Below are 22,481 nucleotides of genomic sequence, written 5' to 3'. Positions count from 1 at the left end.
ATAATTATTCTTTCTCTTACTTGCTATGTAGCAAAAAAAAAAAAAGAAAACTCTTTTGGATTAAGTTTGGCCTGTTTGCTAATTTTCTCTCAAAATCTGATTTAGCATTCCTAACATCACTTGTTCTTCTTGCCTGTACTTTATATTCCTTCTATAATGCTTTCTTCTTTTGCAGTTTCTGCTTTATATTGCTACTCATCCATAATAAATTTAGTTTAATCCTTTATCCAAGTGTAGGCAAACAAAGTTTGCATCTGAAAATATCTTCAGGACTGAGGTAAGGTGGTACATCTATTGGCGACTCGTAGAAAAGGTGGATCAAGCTTTCATCACTCCTTGTCTTAGTATCTCCCATAATGCAAAGCACATCTCCTTGCAGACATGCATAATGCTATGCATTAAGGGAAGGGCCACTACCCAGCCGGTTTTGACCTTTATTGAGGTCTCATCAGTGGGAGGCAGACCCAGAGTGGTGATACTAAGGCAGAAGCAATGGAGAGGTCATATTAAAAGCTACTCATCCACTTAATCCCTGCTCAGTTTATCCTCCTAACCCTGGATATGCGCTCTGATATTGCCTCACTTAAACTATCCTTGACCACTTCCAGTGCACTAATGACATTGATTCCATGTAGTTTCTTATTCCGTGGTACTGCTTCAAGTTGCTTCCTCAGTTTGTCATAATTGCCAGCTTTGTAGTTCTGCATAAACCCGTTCTTGACTGAAATTTCCACATGTTGAGTAACTTCCCAGGACAAGACTGCATGTTCTCTTTCCTCAATCATGGTAGAGTTGCTGCTGTAGTTATAGATAGCTCTTCTGATGTTATTACCAGATCCAACACTCTCAAACCCATGGTCCCTTCCATCACATGCTGTTTCAGGTAATTATCTCTTAGTAACTGTATAAATTCCATTTTCCCACATGCTTTTCCCTCCTTCCAGTCTATATCCCCGTAATTGAGTTCTCCCATGATAATTGTTTGGCCTGTACTCATTGTGCTAATCTGCTGATGTATGTCATCCATATCTTCTTCTGGATCCTCATGTCTGTAGCAGAAACCAACAATATATTTTTTTTATTGGCCTCTTTCTCACATCAGACAGCCTCAAAAGAATCATTCCTCAGATGTACAATCTTCCTAATCTTCTATTTATGTTAGTTGAAGTTCTTCAGCTATCATTAATATACCCCTCCTCCTGCCTTATTCCATCTGTTTTCTCTGAAATACTATTACATTGTATCTCTGTAACTTCATCATTCTCTCCCAACCTGGTCTCACTGATGCCAATAATTTTTGGCTAACTCCAGCTGACCAATGCCAAAAACTCCTCTCCTTTATTTCTGATACTTCAGGCATTCATGATCATGCATTTCAACATCCATTATGGGAAATAGTGCTGAAGCTACTCATCATGATAGGTTGAATAGACAAGCTGTACTTTGCCAGGAACAAAGGGAGGTCATGTCTGATCCGTTGCTCATATTTTACAATAATGTTATGCTATTGTTGATAAAGAGGATCGATAGACAATGTGGTATGTAGATATTAGAAAGTGGTATTGGGGATGGGGTGATGGTGCAATCTGCCAGATTTAAGATGACCTGTGTGATATCCCTCAGATCAGTCCATAGGCCATTGTTGTTCTATTTATATATTAATGGTATTGGGAAGGACCTGATATGAAATTTCCAGTTGTTTGCTGATGATGCAACGATAACCAGGAGACTTGGGGATGCTACTGAAATATAGCATTTACAAAATGGTTTAAGTAGGCTGGAATTGTTGGCAAACAATAATGGCTATCAGTTGATATTATTAAGTGTCAAGTAATGCACTTTTTTGTTCATGGCTTCAATTTAACAATATGTTATATTGGTGGATTATGGTTTTAGAAAGTGATGGGGGTAGATTTCTTGTAGTTATGGGTTGGAAGTTGAAGTTCAAAGCTCATATATCAAAAATTGCAGATATAACTCAGAGGATAATGAAGACTTTGCAGCATAAATGGAACAGTTCCAATTTTATCATCTTTTTGAAATTAAATAAAAACTATTCAAAAAATATTTTTAGACTATTACTTAAAACATTTTGGCAATGTATAATATACATATGAGCACTGTTATTAAAGTAAACTATTTTTTCCTCATAGCTGGATGAATTATTAAAAATTTGGAGCTGCCCACTTTTTGTGCCAAATTGCATAAAAATATGCTGATCTAAGGTAAATAATTAAAATAAATAATGAAATGTTATAAAACCATTCATTATTACATGAGAACATATCAGAAAATATAAAACAGCACAGTTTTATGAAAATTGCAATGAAATATTTACAAGAAATCATGTTAGTTGCAAACTTGTAGGGTGCAAGTACTATAATCATTATAACTCTGAAGTGGTTTTTTGGAGATGTCTCATTCTTACACCAATCCATACAGTTGTTTTTTTTTTATATACAATGCAACCTATAACTCAATTTTTGACCAAAAATGGAGCTTTTTCCTTTTCTGCAGAAATGTCTTCAATTGCTATGCTGATACAAACATTTACACAGGGCCTTGATAAAACTGTACCTTGACTACTGTGTGCAGATTTGGTCTCTTTGGTTATGAGAATGTCGATAATAAAACTGTGGAAAGGGTATGAAGATAATTTTGGGATTATTGAATAATGATTATCAGGACAGATTGAGAATATGTGAATGACAGACACTGGTAAATAGAGAAAGACGGGTGATGTGATAGTCCTGTAAACTGAAAAGATGTTAAATGATATTGGTTGATGAAATTTTTCATTATATAGAAGGTGGGGAGAGGACTAGAGTCATCCATAGAATTAAGCTTGCATGTGGTTATGGAAGTGGGTAAGCAGAATTTTTTTCTCTCACAGCAAGTAAGAGGAACAGTTTGCCTTGAAGTGGTGAGTGCATCTGGTGTTGAATGAGTTTAAAAGAAGGATGACAGCTGGTATGGGTGACTTATGATCTCTCTGAATGAGTCCTTGACTTCCTGGAGGTCTCTGATGATAATCTTATTTTTAGTTCATATATGTTTGCATATGTTCCCATTCTTAAACATAACTTTATCTATTTATCTCTTTTAGCCTTATTTTCATACATAAAATACATTCATGACATGTTATTAGAATGTGTGTGTGTGTGTGTGTGTGTGTGTGTGTGTGTGTGTGTGTGTGTGTGTGTGTGTGTGTGTGTTTATATATATATATATATATATATATAAAATCATCCTTCTTTATAGTTTCACAGATTTAGAAGAGGAAAATTTAAATACATACGCAAGTCCTGTAGTATTTAACCCACCTTCATTGGATTTCAGGTTACAGTAAGTATTGTTGTAAAATAAAATATATTTTTATTAAGTTTCAATATTCTCCTTGATTAATATAGCTTTTGTTAGTTAAGGAATATTTCACTTACACCTTTGCTACGTTTAAAATTGTAGTTTGCAAAGATCAATAATTATTTGTTGTTTATTTCTTTGCTTGTTCAAGAAAAATGTACAAAGGAACATGAATTATATAGAAGTAGGAATACTGCTAAGCAACATTTAAGCAGTTATGAATTTTTTCAGTCATTTACATATAGTGAAGCCTTCAGCAGATATGCTATTTTGGAATGTAGATGTGTTTGTTATATATATATATATGATTGGTGATATTTTGTTTTATTTATTGAGTGTTTTCTTAGGTTAATGGGTGTATCGTTAGTATATTATTGTAATTTTTAGTGGATTTAATATAATGTTTGTAGAAATACTGTTATTTATTTTTTTTTTTAATAGTGTTAAAAATAGTGCCAAAAACTTGCAACCACAAGACTGTGTCAGGAGCATAAGCACATAGGTGCCAGTGACAAAGAATAACCTTTGTCCCACGTAGTAGAAATGTTATATCAGCAATGTTGATAATATAAGTGAAGAAAATTTGACATTCAGAATATCCTAATAAAAAGAAATTATATTTTATTGACCTTTTAGAGAACTGAAAAAGAGTAAAAAAAGTTTACAAAACTTAGCACAAGGAAAATAATAAGAACAAGAAGGGGCAAGAAAGTATTGAAGTTTGGTAATAATAACAACACAATAAGTAGAGTAAAATACATGAAAAAAGAAGTACTGTGGAATTGATGATTCACTCATGAAATTCCATGTGCTGATAGAATCAATACTTGGTGCTTAATGAGGCAAAAATTAAAGATATCACAAATGTAATAGAAAAACAAAAAAGTAAAAGAGGTAGTAATTCTTGTTGGAATTAATGATTTAAGTACTGACAAATATAGTATGAGAGAGGGCATGATATGTGAGAGAGAGTAAAAATTGTAAGTTTGCTACCCATATTAAGAGTACTGAGTTAAGGAGGTCAATGATAACAAATGATTCAACTGTATAAACTGTGTAGAAGAAATGGAACTGAGTTTTTAGATGTGTTGAGTGCATTTGCTGGGTAGAAAAGACTTGTATAAGACAGATGGCTGGCACTTGAATGCATTTGGAATCAGAAACCTGGAAAAATTACTTATTGGGATGAGATCTAATGCAGAGAGTCAGAGAAACTAGATTCTTGGGAAAGACAGAAAAGATAGAAGAGGAGGAGGGTAGGTGTACTGATGTAATGATATAGTAATGATATCAGATAATTTGCGTCCAGTTAAGGTAGAAACTCATGAAATCAGTAATAGTAATAATGTACATGTAGTGGTGAGTTGGATGTGGAGGCTAACAGAATGAAATGTATGGTGTGGTGTTGCTGCAGGCTTGGAAATTCAGCTGCTGAGTATGATTAAATGCATTGCCAAATTATCCAGATGAGTACTAAATGAGAAATCATTATGGTTGACGTAAATTGACATATTGATTAGGTGGAATTGAAATCTCATGGTAAAAACTGAAGTAGAATTTGAGTTGTTGTGAGACAATTTCCTCAAGCAGCCAAGTGAAAGAATTAACTCGAGGTCTAAGAGTGTAGATTTGATCATAGCATCAGATGGGGTCTCAGTTAAGAATATGACAGTTTTACAGCAGTTGGTGACATTGTTCATGCTGTACCTTATTTTGAAGTAACTAACTATATGGATGTTCAAATAAGGACAGGTTACATGCTGGATGACAAAGTTATGATCATCTCAGGGGAATACTATCTTTTTTTCCATGGTATCAGTTGTGTGAAAAAGATATCAGCAATGCATGAAATCTTAAATGAGGAGGCAGTATAGTTCGCCCACCGATTAGAGATCCTTCAACACTTCTGTGCATGTCAGAAAAAGGAGAATCCATTCTGATAATAGGGTAATCAGACCGTATTGTGGGATGAGTTGTTTATTATTACAGGTTGAAAAATTAACTTCTCTTTTATGATTATTGTAGTTAACTATGTTGTTTGTATAACAGTTAGAAAATTTTACCTATAAAGCACGTGATTTTGCGTGTTGGCGACCAATTCGTATGTCCTTCATTTCTTTCTCCCCTTCAGCATGAATCGATTATTCTTGGCAAGACGCCAAGCAGAGACCTACAAAAGGTGGGTGAACTATATCTGAATGTATCCCTAGAGTTCAAAGAGCAAATAGGGTGGGCATGAAATGGATGTGCAACCTTTTATTAAACAAGACATCCATAAGAAGATGATGTGAAGGGATATTATGAGAATAAGAGTGAGAGGAGTTATGAATTGTATGAAGCACAGGCCAGAAAAGTTAGGAGTATTGTGTGGAAAACTAAATCAGAGCAAAAAAAAAAAAAAAAAGAAAGCTGTGCAGGCTAAAGAAGTCCAAAAGAATTTTATTGTTACACTGCAAGCAAAAGAAAGAATGAATGTGGAAGAATAACTTTACTGAATGCAGATGATACTTGTGTCAGAAGCTGATGAGATCATTCAATTAATGAGTTTTCACTTTGCTAAGATATATGAACTTTCAGTGAGGAAATACCGTGAGTAGACATATTACTAACTATTATAATAATGGAATTAACTCATGTAAATTATTCTTTATTCATAGAATTTTCGCCTGAGTATCACAGGCATCATCAGTACATGTACAAGGCTAATTAAACAATAACTGTTATATTCACAAAGCGCCACCTAAGTAGCTAAGGTTAAATTTCCTAAATTTGAATGATATAATCACGTAACCACAAGAAAGATATTTATTTAACCAAATATTTCGGTCTGGAAATAGCAGACCGTCTTCAGTAGTATTACAAGAAACAGTTTAAAGAAAGTTTATTTTTCACTTGGTTAGAGTATAATAAATTTAGTTTAATCCTTTATCCAAGTGTGAGCAAACAAAGTTTGCACCTGAAAGTATCTTCAGGACTGGGGTAATGTGGTACAACACCTTTGCAACGAGTTGTCCTGGTGTTGTACCACCTTATCCCGGTCCTGAAGATACTTTCAGGCGCAAACTTTGTTTGCTCACACTTGGATAAAGGATTAAACTAAATTTATTATAAAGAAACAGTTTAAAAAATACAAGCTAGAATACTAACAATAGATCGTTAAAATTAAAACACGCCGCGTGGTGTTATATCACTAAGTATGAAACGGAATATTTTAAAGTAGAAACATGATTGAATTTGCTATTAAAAAAATAAAATAAAATAAAAATTTTAAAAAATTAATTAATTAATTAATGAGTAATCTTGATTAGACTTTCCCAGATTTTTGATATAGATATACAGTCATTACACTTCAGGTTGGGGCGATGGAGCAAGGCCTCCACGCTTTCCTTGAACAAACATTCGAACCTATAATGGGATCTATGTAAGAGGTAAGTCCTGGACCAAAAGATGCTGTAGTCAGTTTCAATCCCGTGTTGAGCCAATCCAGCCTTTTCAGGTTTGTTGTGAAGAATGGAGGATTTGTGTTCTTGTATTCTTTTTTCAAGAGAATGTCCAGCCTGTCCAAAATAAGAGAGATCACAGTTGCACGGAATTTGATAAACTCCAAGAAGAGATAAAGTTGAGTGTTTGTCTTTAGGAGAAGGAAAATGAGAAGACAATTTGTTAATAGGTGAATTCTTAGTTGTTAAATCATATTTCTTTAAAATTCTTGCGATAGGTTCTGAAATACTGGAGATATAAGGAATAGGCACTCGACGTATTGAAACTTTGTTGTTTTGTGGAGGATTATAAGAATTGAGAAGACGTTGAGTACTTTTTTCAGAAAAGCCATTGAGTTTCATGTGTTGTTGGATAGTAGAAAGTTCTTTCTGTAGATAATCAAAAGTAGAACAATTAGTTTTGGCTCTTCTGATGAGGCATTTTATAATTCCTGTTTTTTGACATGGATGATGGGCTGATTCTTTAAGAATATAACGACCTGTGAATGTTGATTTCCTGTATACTGTAGTCGTAAGAATATTTGAAGGTGACCAGATGAGGAGAACGTCTAAAAAAGATAACTGGTTGTTTTCTTCTAATTCCATAGTAAACTTTATGCGATGATGCAAGGAATTAATACTGTTTAAAAAAGAAGGTAAAGCGTTTTTGCTTTTTAAACAGTATTAATTCCTTGCATCATCGCATAAAGTGTTACTACTACATTGGATGAAGGATCGTGCTATTTGCTCTACCCAGCAACTTATAGGACACAAATATCGCAAATGTCAATTATTAATAATTCAATTACCATTAATGAAAGTATTTCTACGATGAGTATTTCTACTCATACTTTATTCTTTCCTTTCATTTCCTATTCTCACGTCTTATGAAAATATGTGAACCATCATTTATCTTTGAGTATTTCAAATATACCAACTTATATTTCCTTCTCTTTCTCTCTTTTATTATTTATTCTTATTTTATTTTAGGTTTATTTCATTTACTTTCTTTCTTTATATGCTTTGTATGCCGTTTATTCTCTACTAAATTCTTTTCCCCTTCTTAATAAGCAGTCCTATTGGCCTCCTTATAGTTTAATCACACAACATTCTGATCGAGTTCACCCGATAAGCATTAACAAAATTTATATTATAACTGTGCCAGCTAATACCTAGGATGGATGAGACTCTTACCCAGGATGGCTCTCTCAGAATGATACATGATGATTAGACTAAAATAAACTTTATATCTCTGTTCACTAATCTCTTTCATACAGTCGTGGCTCGCTTTATTTATTCATGCACGTGGGTTCATCCCGCTAAGTTCGTCAATGTTTTATGAGCGGCTGTTTGAATTCATAAGATAAAAAACAGGTCAGGCAGGTACTTAAAGGAAACATTTTAATAATTTTATTTTATTATTATAGAAATTATACAAGTAAGCATTACTAACATAATATCTGAAATATTCTCAAGTAAAGTCATAGGTTCGATACTAATTCTACTAAACACACAAATTAACTTGCTTAGACCACTACTATGAGCCATTTAACATTATTTCTTAGGCAACTGCCATTCCTTCTATACACACGTGGTCATTAGTTATATTACTTTACACATTGCTATTAGCTCATACAGAGATAAACCTGTCCTTGTTGGGCAGACAATTCTTAATTGAAAGGACCTGAGCCAAATCTTAGATAATTCTTAAAGTTCCATGATGTTAGTCCATTTTACAAATTCTCTTAGGGGATCACATTCTTTTATGACTGGAATTCACAAAACAAAAGTCTACTTTACCGTCCCTGATTGGATGCTATGTCTTTCTTCTTGCCTTGTCTGGTCATCAAGGCCTCCTCACTCAGCTTACTATTTGATTACCTTCGATCAGCCATACGAATGGAATCTCAACGGGAAAGAAAAGATATGGCACGGGAACATCGCCTGAAACGGACGGCATCTGCTTGGTTCCTCCGTCGCACGACAACGCACAGCTATCCTAGTCCAAGGAAATAGCTTGGCCCATTCCAAACGCTGCGACAGATGAACCAATGCCTTCCACGGCCAGCCAGGAACTTCTCCGACGGAGCCGACTGGACCTATGTCTGAGAGAGGTCAGGAACCAGGAACCCAAAAAAAGCCTTGAATGGGGTTTGCATGGCCTTTTTGTTTTCTTTCCCTTCTCGGTATTTCTCGGCCATTGCGATGCCTGCTAACGCTGTCACGTGGATTTCGTCATTCGATTCAGCTCCCTCTATTTCATCGCATGTGCACTTGTTTTGCTCTTCTTGGAAAGCGCTTTAGTTTCTCTTTCCAGTAACTACCTTCCCCCTTTTTGTATGCGTAACACAGGACGGTTAACAGTGACCCTTGAACTCTCGCTCACAGTCTTTGCTGCTTTAGTACATGAAACGGGGCTCTTAAGTAGATTTAACAGCCAGCTTACATCGATGTCTATATCTTGCCCACACTCATTACAGATTATATCTTACAAATATTTTATACAATTCCTTGTTCTTAAATTGATTTGTATTCATAAAGTTATCTTTTTATTCTATTGCCAACATTCCACATTCTCTGCCTAAGTTAAATTAAAGTTGTGTCCTGAATAATAAGTATTAAAGCATTTCTTAGTTTATTCAAGACACAACACAACCAAACATAGCATTCTCCTTAATTGTTGTTTTCTAATAAATCCTAAAACAGACATATTATTCCCCCACTCTACGCAGGACATTTGTAGAGTGGAGGACTAATATGTAGTATTCAAAGTTATCCTGCAATTAATTGCATTGGACCAATTAAGATGAGCACTGATACGCCATGCACTCTCAAAACTTTCATACGATCATATTGTTATGTGCATCCACAGAGGGGAAAACAGGGTACTCCCCCAGGGATCAAGTAAAAAATTCCACAAATTATAATTCTAAAAGTGATTGAGATATGTAACCTTACACCCTCGACCATGGGACGCTTTTTCTGTCTTACATGTTTTATTGCAGCAATAAAACACATGTTCCTGTTTTTGGTTCATCTTTTTCTGATTTGTGAAAAAAAAATTTTCATTACTGTTGTGAACAGCAACCAGTTCGTTTGCCCTCTGTGTCTAGTGAGTCACTGAGTGAAGTGTGAATTGTAAATTTATAGTGAAACAAATTTAAACAGAAAAATACATTTTTTAAAAGGTAAGTGTATGTAATTTAATATTATTTTACTCGTTAGTTTTATGATTTTTTTTGCTTTTAAACTGAAATAATTTAATTTAGGATTTTGGGATTAATTAATTAGTTGATTTTTAATAAAATATGCTGGTCAATTTTTTTATATATGAAATTTTGCTGAAAACTATTAATTCCAAATACTTCTTTTTCCAAGAATTAAAGATCATTAAAATCGTTGTAAAATGAAAATAATGTATTTATAGTTTACATCGACAAATAATTACATCAAAAAATGCTAAAAGATGTTTATTGATGTAATTATTTAATTACATCAACAATTATAAAAATTTATTGATGTAATTGTTTCCAAGCCCTCCCAGGAAAATTTTTTGCAGACACTCACGCACACGTTCAAATTGACGTGAATTTACACGACAGCACACCCAACCGAAATGGGTACGTGATGCCACTGGTAAAAAGGTGTGTCTTATGGTCTGAAAAATACGGTATATTACATTCCAGCTAAGGAGATTATGCACTCAAGTTTACAAATTTATGTAGTCTCTAAAGATCTGGAGACACCACTGTTTTTTTTTTTAGATGTACCATGCTGATTATGATAACCATATTTAATTATGAAATTAAGTTTGCATTATCAATAGTTTCCTATCAAAAGATATCCTCCAAATTAATCTTATTTTCAGGTTTCCACTATTTTCATATCTCGCATTTTAGTCTCCTAAGGCAGTATTACTGCATCAATCCACCATAATTTTGTTATTCTTGTGGGTCTTTTTCCTGCCATCTTAACACTTGTACTTAACCTTCCTCTCAAATTCTGTTTAAGTGATCTTAAAACACTTTAGATTAATGTGGCTCACAGGTTTTTGAATATTAATAATATCAAGATCCTTTCTTATACTTCATTTTTAATATTTTACCATTGATGCCATCTGTTTGCTCCACTACTTCTTTTATTAGAATACTCATATGTGAATTCGTCAGTGTTTGACATTGTGTTGAAAACTTTCTTGTATGCTGAAAGACACTGCATACAATATAGTGTTGTTTTTGCAAATTACTCTTATTTCATATCAATTTACTAAACTGACTCTGTGCCACACTAGCTTTGCTTATTATTATTAATTTGCCATCTTCATTAAAAATTGTGCCTGAATAGTTAAAAGTTTATTTTGTTCCATACATTGCTGCTGAGAATGTATTTGATATTTTCCAATTCCTCCTTATTTCATGATATTGTCCTTTTATTTGCTGAATTCATACCAAATTTCTAGACTAGAAATTTAGTTTACTTTAGTTAAGAGCTGAATTAATACTTCTGATTTTCATATTAGGATAACTTGAGGATCAAAGCCAGAGATAACTGTGTGGAAACCTCAACATAACCTTTAAGGAAGGCAGAGAACTGACTAGGGCTTATGATCTAATGTCCAATCCTCACCTTCACAGTATACCTCATTAATAGGTATCCACTAGATACTGAACAAATGAGGATGGTATGGCATTTTGGGAGTTAGCTGGCCAATTTTATTTTGTATTAGTGTAAACCAGAAACAAATGCAATACCATTTGTTTCTGGTGAAAAGTCAGCTACTGTAACAAGCTCAATGTCAGCAGAATTGAAGATAGGCACTAGAAACATAAGTATCATTGTAAAAGAAGCCAAACTTGTAGAAGAGCAAGATTAATGTTACTGAGACAAAGAAGACTAAAATGGGTGAGATCCTCCTAAATGATAAGTATTGCATGTTGTTGTTGTTATTATTATGTGACACCTTTAAGGAGTCCAAAGAGACTCATCGAGGGAGGGCACCTACTCTACAACTCTCTATCTCCACCACTCAATCCACCAACTGCAGCAAACCACATCTACATCAACACCATCTACTGCCCACCACCATTACCACTTGTATTTTCACAGACAATCACAAACATCCATGCCCATGGTGGGATTCAAACCCGCAGCCTTTTGGTTGGAGAGCAGATACACTGACCACTCGGCCAACCAGGCCGGTTATATTTAGGCAATAACGGTCAAGGAAAAGGAGTAGTAGCAGCATTCAACACCAAACATAAACTTGTTTAGAAGGCAATTTCATGTGGTTATGTGAGCAAATTTAAAAAATGTGGAGTTGGACAATAAAATTTGTCTATTGTCCCACAGAAGTTGCTTGTAACAAAGAAGCATAGGAATCATTAGAGAAGGCAGTTGGCATCAAAGAGGAGGGGGGGGGGTAGTTTAGTCCTTGTTGGAGATCTAAACAGGACATAGCTAACGATGGTAAAGTACCTACTGGATTTCTGTTGAGGATAAGAACTAGTCATCACTAGTACTATTTATAGCACAAAGATGTATACAAATTGACATCGAGAGAAGATCTATATATTATTGTTCATAGTGATATATTTGTACTTGTTCAGATACAAAAGTATACAAGGAAGTTGAAATTCAAAGATATCATCACTTAATTTTAAGCAAGATAAAAGTGAATTTACATATTGAAAAGAAAAATATATAAGAAAGTTGTAAAAAGAATTACCATTGAAATGCTTTTTCAGGTGAACTGTAAACTAAACCGTGTAAATATTGTTCAAGAAAAAATGAAAAATAGTTCAAAAATAAGGAACAAACCTTGGCGTCTCAGTGGAAAACTGAAGATAACATTGATTTTGTTAGGTAGATATGTGAAGTTGTCTGCAAGCATAGAAAAATCAATAACTCCATAGTGAATGCAAGAAATTAGGATATTTCTGGAAAATTGCTAGCAAGTAAGTCAGCATATTTCATAAGAGAAAGAATACTGAAATAAATGCGAGAGAGTAAAGCAGTGTGTAACAGTACTTAAACAGAACTCATGATAAGAGACATATTAGAAAGGTGGCAAAATGTTCTTGACACTTGAAAAGTGTAGTAATGGAGGAAATAGTATAGTAAAAGTAATATCTGCTTTGTGAAAGGTTGGTTATGCCTTAGTAATCGACTAACTTTTTATAATAGTGACTGCTGAGTTTGACAAAGGGAATGGCTACATGATGATGATGCTGGATTTTGCAAAGGCATTTGGCAGGATACCACGTGGAACTCTGTTATGCAAACTGCAACAAATGGGGATGGATATGAAACTGGTGATATGGATAAAAGGGTAACTGATAGACAGATGCCAAAAAAGTAGTATATGGAGAAGCAGAATCAGGTGAACTAGAAGAAGAAGCAGATGAAGAAGGCAGGTGACTAGTAGTATGCTGCAGCGCTCTGCTTGGATCACTATTGTTTGATTTGTACATAAATGATATAGGAAATAATTTGAAGGAAGATATTCAGTTTTTTGCTGATGATGCAAAGTTATGTCGGGTAATGTAGAGAGCTTGCAGGATGATTTAAATAAGCTTGACAGTATGGGGCAAAACATAATGGATGTCAATTTAATGTCGAAAAGTGTAAAGTTATGCATTTTGGAATACAAAGATTACAAGCTGTGTACCACATTGAGGAAACTGTGCTTCAGGAAATTGATGAAGCCAGGGATTTGGGGGTATTAGCAAATAGTTGAAGTTTAGAGGACATGTTACTAAAGTAGCCAGTGTATTTCACAAGATTACCTGGTTATTGAAGACCACATTAACAAACAGAGATAAGGAAGTTATAATTTCTCTTTATAAAGCCTTGATACAACTGCATCTGGATTACTGTGTTCTGAGCACAGTAATCAGATCTGAAGGTGGTCATCGACCAAGATGGTGAATGCTCTGTGGAATACTTCCTATGAGAATAGATCGTGGGTTTGTGGATTGCAAAAGTTGGTCAATAGACAAAAAATGGTGGATGAATTAGAAACATTTAAGTTACTTAAAGGATTTTATAGGATTGATGTAGGGAGAATGTTTCACCACTTGGCTAGAGGGGGAAGAACAAGAGCTCCCTCTAGAGTCATTCCTGCAAGTTGGGTAAGAGTGTGGTTTGGCTCTTCCATATGAGTCTTAGGACTCCGTGGAGGTGCCTGTGCAATAATAATACTAACTCTATTCCTCCTGGATATTTTTTGCTACTGTTCTGTTGCTGCTTATTTAATTTCATAATTTTTCAAAATAACTTTTGGTGAATCCTTCAATAAAAGTTGTAAACTTGTGTGCATTTTCATTGTTGATGGGTTGATTAGATAATTCAAGAATCTTTGCTGTGTTGAACAAATTTTTATTTATTTTTATTTTTTTCCAAGCCACTTTAAACATTCAGTCAGGAGAAATGGTGGTGTCAAACTAGATGATGAAATTCATCTCTTACCTAAAGAAATACACAAATATTCTTGCCATTCAAACACATGACCTGAGTCATGTGTTTAAATGGCAAGTTTCTCATATCAAATCATGTCACCTTTATCATCTCTTATTCCATATACTATAATTTTTCCTTTCCAGCATTTTTCATATCCTCCAGAACATCTTGTCACCTTTAACATATATTTATCCTTTAAATTTCACTTTCAATTTATTCTTTACAAAATCATGTTTTAGCTCAATAGAATGGCAACCACCTCTAGGAATGAATTAAACAATGATATAATAATTAATATTTTATCCTATTTCCAGAAGCATCATTGTAGATAAATATAAGAATTGTGACATGCACATGTGAAACACAAAAACAGAGGGAAGTGATTAGACTGAGTGCATGTAGCCCTAGGAGTGGCTTCCTTTGTAGACACTGGCAGGAAGTCTTGTTTATTGTGCAGAGGTCTAAAAATTAATTTCCCATATCTTTGGTAGTCGCACACAACCATATTTATTGAGGTTGGGTTGGTTTTTAAGATTTGCTGTTGATTCTAGGAAAAGTCATGTTTTTATCTACTGGTGAAGTTTTTTTGTGCTGGGCATCCATGGTATGACCTGCTTGACCTTATTGACCATAATTGTGGCAGTGTATATATTTGTTCTTTCACATAGATCAGGATATTGATGGGACTGTTGACATGCAATGCATAACATCTCCGAACAAATCAACCCTGCACTTTCTGTACTGGCCTGTTTCCCCCAACAGGGCTATGGCAAAGCAAATATCATTGCCTTAAAAGCATATCTTCCCTAGTCCGAGGAAATGCCAACTTTCCCTTAGGTGGTAGATGATGATTTTCATTGCCTGGTGAAACACACTGCCTTGCTTATTGGAGGCATGAAGTGGCTATTGCCATTTTCATCTCTAGAATGAAGTCTGTTTCCTGTCCCCTCTTTCTTCTTATAAACAGTGTGAATGGTGACCTTGCTGGGAATGCTATCTATTTTAATTATTCATCTAGAGAGCCAATACCTTCTCCATTTAATGATACAACAGTAAAGCCATTTCTTCAGCCCAGTCACCAAACCTCTTGGTAATACTTTGGGAGACCTCCCAATCAGTGGATAAGTGATCTTGCTGCTACTTACTCTACTCTACTATTTACTTATCAACAACCTACTACTAGGTTGTTGGTGAATGATGCCTTACATCATTCTAGAAATCCTTCACTCATTGCATTCCCCTAGTCTATAAATTTTCTCAATATTCCACTATTGTGAAAGGCAGAAATTATAGTGTCACCATTTAAAAAAATAATAAAATAAAATACTCCAACAAAAACAACAAGATACAACCAAAAAATTTCAAAAACAATAAATATATATATATCCCAAAAATCCAATAGCACGACACAACAAAATTCCATGTTAAAAAACAAAAAAACACCTTCTGTGTAGATTTTACCAACACGTAGGGGCTTAATATAAACACTAAATATGTACATCACCACTTACAGATCCCCAAACTAGAAACCAGTTGTTCATCCTTAACCACAGCTGGCATCTTCCATGACTATAGCTCATCTAAATTTTCCACATGCATAATTGCCCTCTGTAAGAAGGGTGAAATGTGCACTTGTGTTATGTCTGATACCATGCCACAGAATAACAGACCTTGAGTCTCGTTTATTAAATAATATGCTTTGGTTCAAGATTGCATTACATCATTCTGTTGCCTTCATCTGCTATCTTTACTGCTTTCTTAATTCTGATGATGCTATGACTTTTTTCTTTGTGTTCCTGGAAATTGATCATGTGCTGTCTATGCGAGCAGGGATATAATCTTTCTTGGAAATTTGAACATTTATATTATTGATACCTATGCTCTTCTTCTCTGCAAATGGTTCATCTACCTATCAGAATTCCAGATAATCCTGATTAGCACCTTGGACCTTTCTTAATTAGCTCCTTCCAGATACAATGCAGGTGTTCACTTATTTACATTTCTTTTTTCCAGTTAGTATCAGTCTTGTATTTCATGACACCATAATGGTGCCAACTACAATTTCTTTCAGGATTTTTGTGCTTTTTGTTCCATGGTCTGATTGCTTCTGCTTTTCTGATCCAAGCACTTGCTCTAATCTCATAACTAAAATTATTCTTGCTGGAACGAGTGCCTTTATTTCTGACCTCACTCAAAATCCTTGACTCTTATCCAGACCTTGGTTTTTCCATCAAATGATCTGATGCTAAAAATGCAGCATACATCCAGTGACTCAACTTAAAAACTTCAACAGCCCAGCCCATAACATCTACAAAAAAAAAAAAAAAAATCTAAAGCTGACTCTATAAGGATGAAATGTACTAACTTACCTCCTGCTCAAGTGGCAGTTATACCTTCTGGTCCCTTGCAATGATTGTTGGACCAAACTTCTGTCCTGCTATGTTTCCATGTTTCTGTCTTCCTACTGGAACAGTGTTAATATCTCAGAGATACAACAGACTTCTTAGCATCATTCTTCAAGTCTTTTAGATGACTAGGGCAAATCCTCTTTCACAAACCACCTGCAGAATGACAGAAGGACATCTGAAAAAATAATTATTAGCCTTGATACTCCTGGCTTAGATGGTATTCCTCCAGTTGTATGATAAAGCTTGTGCTCCAGAACTAACACCCATCCTATATTGCCTTCACATGCTGTCATGTGAAGAGAAAACAGAAATAAAAAAGAACTTCTGTTTTGTCCATTCTGCAACTGCTCATCAGCTGACAAAATCTACCTTACCATGTGCATTTAGGTGAGCATAATTGTTTGAACCCTGATTTTAAGCCACTGTAGAATATAGTGTGGTCAGCTAAATCCCACATTACTAATCCATCTCCTTTGTACAAGATTCAGGTGGATACCTAGTAATGGGGCAGACACAGAAGATGACAGATCATTTCTTCGGAACTCCCAGTTGGTTCTGTGCATTCCAAGCAGGCTATGCAAAAGTCCCTTTCCAGTTATCTAGCTTTGATCCTTAAGTGACTTGACTTTTATCTCCATTTCATTCACCTTTATTTTATACTTTCATCTAGTTTCTCAACAGTATCTGAGGTCCCGTTATTGTCTGGAAGTATGCATTACAAAAAAAATTGTTTCAGAGATGTGTTCGGTGAAAAGTTTTGGATCAGGAGACTAGAAATGGTCAAACCAAGGAAATAGAAGAAATGAAAAGTCTGATGGAACAATTTTAAACATGAGTATTGAGAAAGATTTAATGGTTAAAGAAGATAAAAAGTAGAATGTAAGTTTTGTTTATGAAATAACATGTTGTTACCTTCCTTACTTATCAAGTTATGCTAGTTAGAAAAACATGCTAAGTAAAATTTTGGTATATCATTTCACTGCCAAAACAGAAATTTTGGAATTTTACAGTTGGCTCTCAATATAGCATACTGGTAGGAACCTCAGGAATAGTTTTAGTGGATAGTTTGCTATAGTGAATTCTTTTATTCTACTTATTGGGCTTTGCTCAGGACTTTAGAGTAGTTTATTATAGTGAATTTGTTATAATGGTGTTTGTAGAGAGTCTACTTTTTTTAAATATCACTCCCCCCCCCACACACACACACGAGGCCCTGAGGCAGCAAATAAATGTCATGTGTCAGCTGAGATTATAATGGAAAGTAATCTGTTTATATTCTATAAGTACTAGAAATATCCCTTGGAGAATGCTTCTTGAGGAAGGCTGTTCCACAGAATTGAGGTGGATGGAATTGAAAGATGACTGGGATTCAGTGAGTCTGTCATTAAACTTTAAAAGGATATAGGGCAGTTGTTGCTTGTGTCACTTTAGGTTTAGCAGAAATGGAGGAATAATGGATGCTGGTTCTGCTAAACAACTTTGATGAAAATATCTGTGAAAGAGACACTGTGTAGAAACTGACCATCTATGAGACAATGGCTGAAGTGAATTTGTAAGAAAGGGATTATCATTCAACTGTGAACCACTTGTCTGAATAGCAAGTTTTGGAGATGTTTTAAATGCACTACCATCCCAAATGTGAGTGCACTATTCCAAGGTTGGACTGATTTGGGATTTGTACAATGTAAGTCTGGACTGATGAAAAGTAATGTCTTTAGTGAAAAAGGATTCAAGTTTTTTGGAAGCTGAAGATGCTAGAGATGTGATGTGATTATGCCAGGAAAGGCTAAGAGTCAATCTGAGAGAGAGATGTAGTCTTGACTGTTAAGTTGGACATTGTTAAATATAAGGGGAGAGAACTGTAGTCAAGAAAAAAATGACAAAATTGTGTTTTGGAATGATTGAATGTGATTAGGATGTTGTTGCCACATTGCCCATGGTATGTAGAATACTGTTTAGGTCACATATGGTGATGCTTGGATGTGTAAGCACTGAAAAGTTTGTATGTGTAGATGAGTGGAGAGTGTTGTCATCAGCAAAACTGAACACGGTTTGAGATTGGTGAGGGTAGGTCATTTATGTATATGAGAAAGAGATAAGTGAAATAAGAGAGCCCCCGTGGAACATATACATTACAGAGGGAGAAAGGTAAACCAAGAAGGCAGTTTTCTTAGAAGCCCTTGGTGCCAAACCCTATTAAATACCTCAGCTGCTGTTGAAAGGCTTGGCGAAGCATAGGCTTTGCCAAGCCTTTCCATTGCACATGTCCAGAAGTAGGTCATGTAAGTGAGGATCTTGATTGGCAAAATCCATATTGGTTGTCACTGATTAGTTCACAGTTCTCCAAGTGTTAGAGAAGTTGACTATTGATGACCTTTTAAATTACTTTAGACACCACTGAGGTGAGAGCAGTGGGCTGATAGTTTGAAGATAGATATCACATTTTTTGGAATTGGCTATATATGGGTTTGCTACCATGCTGTAGGATAGATGCTAACTCAATATAATATAGAGTATAGATGATAAAGAACAAGTATTAGTTCAGGAGTGTATCTCTTGAGCACAAATTGGTGAGATTCCATCTGGGCCAGAACCCTTTTTGATGATTCTTTTGTTCTTTTTTGCAGAAGGCCAAAAGAGGTACGAAAATCACCTTCTTTCCAGATAAAGGAGGTGATTGCTTTGGTCATATATTCAGGAGCTGGATAAAAAGAATGATTCCAGGAGGTCAGCTTTATGTGATATTGTAATATTACTATTTAGTGAGAAAGATGGAAGCAAAGATGGACAAAAGTTGTGCCCAACAGCGTTTGTGAGGGAAAGGCCTAAGTGTCATTGGCACTAGGGGCAAGGCTACATTTAGCCCTATCAAAGTCAAAACTCCTGTTAATGATAATGGTTTTGCAAATGTTGCTGGCTTTATTTTAGGCAGTGAATGAAGCTGGAATTTTTGTCTCAAGCCACTTCCAGTATGCTTTTTTTTTTCCCCCTTGGACCACCCTGGCATACTTTATGGATGGATATAGAATTGGAATTTTTAACAGAGTGGAGAATGAAGGCTTTCATTCCATCATGGATAACTTCTGTAATAGGATCACAACAAGTATGACCAAGGAAAAGGGAGTAAAAGTCTCAGATCTTCCATTTGGCATTGTAAATGAGATTGTGAATGGCTGAGGAGGGGGTCATTCCACTGTAGATGAAACTTAGATGAGTTTGGGATCTGAATTACAAAGAGAAGCACTCACCTCAGTAGTGTATCTGGAAGTAGAACTGGTTAAGAAAAGAAACAGTCTTATGTAAGGCAGGGAGGATTGTCTGGAGTTTTGGTTGGGAGATTAACAGCTTGCTTTAGGTCATTGCTTTCAGCACATACCTCCACTTCTCTTTTAGTTGCATCAGTGGAATTGGAAAAGGGGAACCAGTTAGAAATGTGGACATTAAAGTCACCATGGAAGATGATTTCACTGTTAAAATTTGAATTGTAGGAAATCAAGCTTCAAGTATAAGCCAAGTAGTTCAAAATTTTCAGAATTGCGAGAGACAGTAGAGGAATGATACATAATGATGCAGGGAAATCTTAAACCTTAAAAGGTCAAAAAGAGGATGATTCAAGGAGCATCCTTTGACAAGGAATATATTGCACCAAAGCACAACTACCGTTCTTGTGACAGAAGAAATCATACAAAGTGTAGTTTGGTCTGCTGTGTAATGGAAGATTGGTAAGTTGAACTCGGCATTTATTTATCTATAATATATAGATAACATTGATTTCAGAATTAAATTGACAATTCATTTAATCTGAATTCTCATCTTCTTTTATTCATCATAATCAATTTCCTGATATGTATCCCAAGTGATGTTCAAGTTACTATGACAGCACTACATGATTAAGTTTACATTATTATTAATCTCCTATCGACAGTTTCTCTCCAAATTAGTCTATTACTTGTAAGCACTTCAATATTGTCATATCTAGCATTTCGTTCTTCTAAGGAAATTCTGACTGAATCAATCCACCTAGACCTTGGTCTTCCTCTGGGTCTCTTTCCTGCAATCTTCGCATCAAACACCTGTTTTGCCAACCTTTCTTCATCCATTCTATTTAAGTGACTATACCACATTAGATTAACTCTGCTGACACATTCTTGAATGCTAATAATGTCAAGTTCCTTTCTAATATCTTCATTTTAATATGATTCTACCATTGATACCGTCGGTTCATTACCCTAATTTTTCTCAGAACCCTCGTATCTGTGGTCTTTACTCTTTGATTAAATGCTTTATTTCTAACCCAACTCTCAGATGCATAACGTAAAACTGGTTTGAACATGGTATTGTATACTGCTAGTTTGGTGTTTTTGCTAATTTCTCTCTTATTCCGTATAAATTTATTCAGCTGGCTAAAACCATACCAACTTTGCTTATTCTGTTGTCTATTTCCAGATTTAACCTGCCATCTTCACTAAAAACTGTGCCTAATAGGTAAAATATTTTACTTATTCTGTAGAATCTCCATTCATAATACACATGATGTTTTCTATCCTCCTGTCTATTTTCATAGTTTGTTCTTTTTATTGCCCATTTTCATGCCAAATTTGTTATAGCTGTTATTCAATTTAGTTAGAAAATCTTGGAGACTTGCACTAGATGTGTTTAGGAGTACATAATCATCTTCAGAAAGCAAAGAACTAAGTTAGACATCTCCAGTTCTAATATCAAGTCTGATGCCAATTTCTTTCATAATGTGATCATGAACAAGAGTGGAAATATTGTACATCCTTGTCTCTTAACCCTGATTTTACATCAAACCATATTCCTGTATTTTATTCAATTCCAACTGCTGACTGACAACTTAAATATAGACTACGTATTGCTTCGTATAATGTTCCATTCACCCCATACAATTGAAATGTTTTGAAATGCTTTTCTTTAGGCACCTTGTCATTTGCCTTTTCCAGATCTACAAAACTTTAGTACAGATCCTTAGCTATTCCCATAATTTCTCAACTATTTGTCTTACCCAGCTTGTTCTCCAGATTTCTCTTCCACAGTCTTTCTCAACTTATTTTCAAGTATGTTTGCATTAATCTTACCTGGAACACTTAGTGGAGAAATTCCTCTGTAATTCTCACATTCAGCTTTATTCTCTTTTTTATAGATGGGTATTATGAGACCTCTACTTCAATCACTGAATCCAACCTTCTGTCCAAGCCTTCTGAATTATGCAGTGTAGCCACTGCAACTTTTATACCTCCATACTTAAGCATTTCTGGTCAAATATCATTACTCCAGCTGCCTTTCACATTTCAAGTTTTTGACAGCTTTTTCTACCACAAGTATTGATATGTATTCCTCTTTGCATTCCTCTTGAAAATTTTTTAGTATAATTCTGTCCCTTCTTGGTTAGTTTAACAGTCTTTCAAAGTAATTACTTCAGACATCTAAGAATATACTTATTTTCAGTTTTCATGTCACCTTTATCATCTTTGATTCCTTTTACTCTTTTCTCCATTTCTAAGCTTCTTCAATAGCCTGCAGAACATTTTGCCACCTTCCTGGTATTTATTTTCTGTATTCTTATCAAAATCTTCCCATGACTTTTGTTTAGCTACTTTTATACATAGCTTAATTCCCTTATATTTTCCTCTTTATTCTTTTAGGATATCTATTTGCTATGCTTTTGGAACTTTTGGTATGCTTTCTTCTTTTCTATAACTGCTTCTTAAACTTTCTGTGTCCACCATGGTGTTCTTATTTTTCTATCCTTGCA

At 34.9% G+C, this 22,481-nt stretch overlaps 1 protein-coding gene across 6 annotated transcripts in view; it reads left to right on the top strand.

The window, feature by feature from the left end:
- Tmem131 (Transmembrane protein 131) overlaps window positions 1-22,481 on the top strand; it is a 704,637-nt gene that overhangs the window by 151,596 nt on the left and 530,560 nt on the right. For 5 of the 6 annotated variants that reach the window (XM_090406393.1, XM_090406392.1, XM_090406391.1 and 2 more), the window contains exon 4: window positions 3,262-3,345. In XM_090406393.1, coding sequence (XP_090262519.1) covers window positions 3,262-3,345 — 84 coding nt within the window. Of the gene's footprint in view, window positions 1-2,172; window positions 2,226-3,261; window positions 3,346-22,481 lie in introns of those variants that run through there. The other variant, XM_090406395.1, reaches the window with a different exon arrangement.

Source organism: Typopeltis vanoorti, chromosome 16, assembly GCF_054136105.1.
Source record: "Typopeltis vanoorti isolate ZY-2024b chromosome 16, IOZ_Tvanoo_1.0, whole genome shotgun sequence".
In the NCBI taxonomy this organism is placed as follows: Eukaryota; Metazoa; Arthropoda; class Arachnida; order Uropygi; family Thelyphonidae; genus Typopeltis; species Typopeltis vanoorti.
This window is presented reverse-complemented; position numbering and strand designations above follow the sequence as displayed.